This window comes from Loxodonta africana, chromosome 9, assembly GCF_030014295.1.
Source record: "Loxodonta africana isolate mLoxAfr1 chromosome 9, mLoxAfr1.hap2, whole genome shotgun sequence".
Lineage (NCBI taxonomy): Eukaryota > Metazoa > Chordata > Mammalia > Proboscidea > Elephantidae > Loxodonta > Loxodonta africana.
In genome coordinates this window covers 33,226,751-33,229,564 of record NC_087350.1, presented here as the reverse complement: position 1 = coordinate 33,229,564, position 2,814 = coordinate 33,226,751, and the positions used below count along the sequence as shown (strand labels likewise).

At 66.8% G+C, this 2,814-nt stretch overlaps 1 protein-coding gene across 1 annotated transcript; it reads left to right on the top strand.

The window, feature by feature from the left end:
• Positions 1 to 1,182: 1,182 nt before the first annotated feature.
• FOXB2 (forkhead box B2) lies at positions 1,183 to 2,475 on the top strand. Its single transcript, XM_010587499.2, has one exon. The coding sequence runs from the start codon at positions 1,183 to 1,185 to the stop codon at positions 2,473 to 2,475; it is 1,293 nt and encodes a 430-aa protein (XP_010585801.2).
• Positions 2,476 to 2,814: the final 339 nt, after the last annotated feature.

Genomic DNA, 2,814 nt, shown 5'->3' with positions numbered 1-2,814 from the left:
GGCCCTACCCAGCCGCGGATGGGGGCTGCAGAGCCGGTGGTGAATGCGGGGGGTGGGAGCGCCTGAGCGGAGGCGGAGGAGGGGGCGGGAGCGAGGCACCGCGCCTTCTTGCCCCTTGCTCTGTAAGAGACGCCGCGGCGGCGGCGTCCCTCAGCCTCGGTCATGTGATAGTCTCGAAGCGCGAGCTGCGGGGGTCTCGGCATCTCGGGGACCATTACAAAACGCAGTCAGAAGAGCGCGTCGCTGCCACAGCCGCCGCCGCCGCCGCCGCCTCTCCTCCTCTAGCCGGGCCGGGAGAGCGGCGGCAGCTGCATCGCTGACTGCAAGCGCGTCCAGGTCAGCTCCGCACTCGCCTCGCGTTCGGAGACACCCCCACCGGCCCGCAGCTCGTGCCAGGCGTCCAGCGCCCCCGCCCCTCCGCAGAGCTTGCAGGCGCTGCTGCCGCAGAAACCACCAAACTTTTTTCCCCGAGCGACCGCTTTGGGCTCTGGTGTCTCTTCTATCCCTGACTCTGCCACAAGCCGCCGGAGAAAAGGGAGGCGCAGGCTGCCAGGAGCGGAGTTTCCCTCCGCTTACCTTGCCTCTCCCCTCCAGGAAAACCCGAACTCCAGAGCAGGCTAGCTAAGTGCTACGACAGAGGGCTGAGTCCAGAGCGCACGCTAATCTCGCCGTCCCCGGCTCCAGGACCGCAAGCAGCAACTCAAATGTAAAGGGCCAGAGTCCCAACAGCCCAGTCCTTCTTCCAAGCAGACTTGCCCTGGGCTTCCATCCGGCGGAGAAAAAGCTAAGAGGCTGGAGGGGAGCACAGCCTGTGGCCACTCGCATCTCATCTTTCAGCTCCGGCGCTCAGCCTCTGGCCGCCGCGCGGGGAAGACACCGAGAGGGCGGCGGGTAAAACTGGAGCGTCCCGCCCGCGACTGTGCGCGCCGGGCCTCGACCGTCGGGGTCAGAAGTTGCGGGCGTCTGAGAGCTGAGTTGCCCCGAGAGCCCAAACCAGGCGACCCCAAGCAGCTCGGAGAAGGCCGGAGACAGACGACTAGAGGACCTAGGTGGAGAGAGGGTGGGGCGCGGGGCTGGGCGGACGCAGTGCGGGTTAGTGAGGGCAGCCAGGCCTCGGGAGCCGGGTGCGGAGCGACGTTGAGGCCCAGTGTGGGCCGGAGGGCAGTGGAGACGCCGGAGGCGATGCCGCGGCCGGGGAAGAGCTCGTACAGCGACCAAAAGCCGCCCTACTCGTACATCTCGCTGACCGCCATGGCCATCCAACACTCGGCGGAGAAGATGCTGCCGCTGAGCGACATCTACAAGTTCATCATGGAGCGCTTCCCCTACTATCGCGAGCACACGCAGCGCTGGCAGAACAGCCTGCGCCACAACCTCTCCTTCAACGACTGCTTCATCAAGATCCCGCGGCGGCCGGACCAGCCCGGCAAGGGCAGCTTCTGGGCGCTGCACCCCGACTGCGGCGACATGTTCGAGAACGGCAGCTTCCTGCGGCGCCGCAAGCGCTTTAAGGTGCTACGTGCGGACCACGCTCACCTGCACGCAGGTAACACCAAGAGCGCGCCCGGCACTGGGCCCGGAGGGCACCTCCATCCCCACCATCCGCACCACGCGCACCACCACCACCACCACCACCACGCTGCCGCGCATCACCACCATCACCACCACCCGCCCCAGCCGCCCCCGCCCCCGCCGCCGCCGCACATGGTGCACTATTTCCACCAGCAGCCGCCGCCAGCTCCGCAGCCGCCGCCACACCTCTCGTCGCAGCCCCCGCAGCAGCCGCCCCAGCAGTCGCAGCCTCAACAGCCGTCCCACCCTGGCAAGATGCAGGAGGCAGCGGCTGTGGCGGCAGCAGCAGCGGCGGCGGCTGCAGCTGCAGTGGGCAGCGTGGGGCGCCTGTCACAATTCCCGCCCTACGGGCTGGGCTCCGCTGCCGCCGCGGCAGCCGCCGCCGCCGCATCCACGTCGGGCTTTAAGCACCCGTTCGCCATCGAGAACATCATCGGCGGGGACTACAAGGGCGTGCTGCAAGCCGGCGGGCTGCCCTTGGCATCGGTCATGCACCACCTGGGCTACCCGGTGCCCAGCCAGCTCGGCAACGTCGTCAGCTCTGTTTGGCCGCACGTCGGCGTCATGGATTCTGTGGCCGCGGCCGCTGCCGCTGCTGCAGCTGCGGGGGTCCCTGTGGGCCCCGAGTATGGGGCCTTCGGGGTGCCGGTCAAGGCCCTGTGCCACTCGGCAAGTCAGAGCTTGCCTGCAGTGCCTGTGCCCATCAAGCCCACGCCTGCACTGCCGCCGGTGACCGCGCTGCCCCCGGCGCTCACCGTCCCCGCGGCTGCTCAGCAGCCGCCAGCACAGTCCACAGTGTGCCCAGCGGCCGCGGCCTCGCCCGCAGTCTCCCTGCAGCCCACGGCCCCGAGTGCAGCCGAGAGCAAGGGCAGCGCCCTGCACTCGGTGCTGGTGCATTCCTAGGGGGGCCCGGCGGGATGGCAGGCACTAACGCGCGGGGAGAGACCTGGCCCTGGACAGCACCAACCCCACCCCCCACGCCACCCCCAAGAGGGAGAGGGCGCCCTTACCGCGCGGGGCAGAGCCGGTGACCCCGAACCTTTGCGGGAAAGGAAGGTATTGAAACAGACAAACCCAGAAGTGGATTCCCTAGTAATCTGAATAAATATAACACTTCTGGTATCTGTGTTTATACTATGTTGTACAATCAGATTAATGAAAGCCGATTTTCAGGTAAGAGTTTGTATTGTAATTAATATCATAAACCAATAAGTTATGGAGAGAGGGAGCGAAGGTGATGGG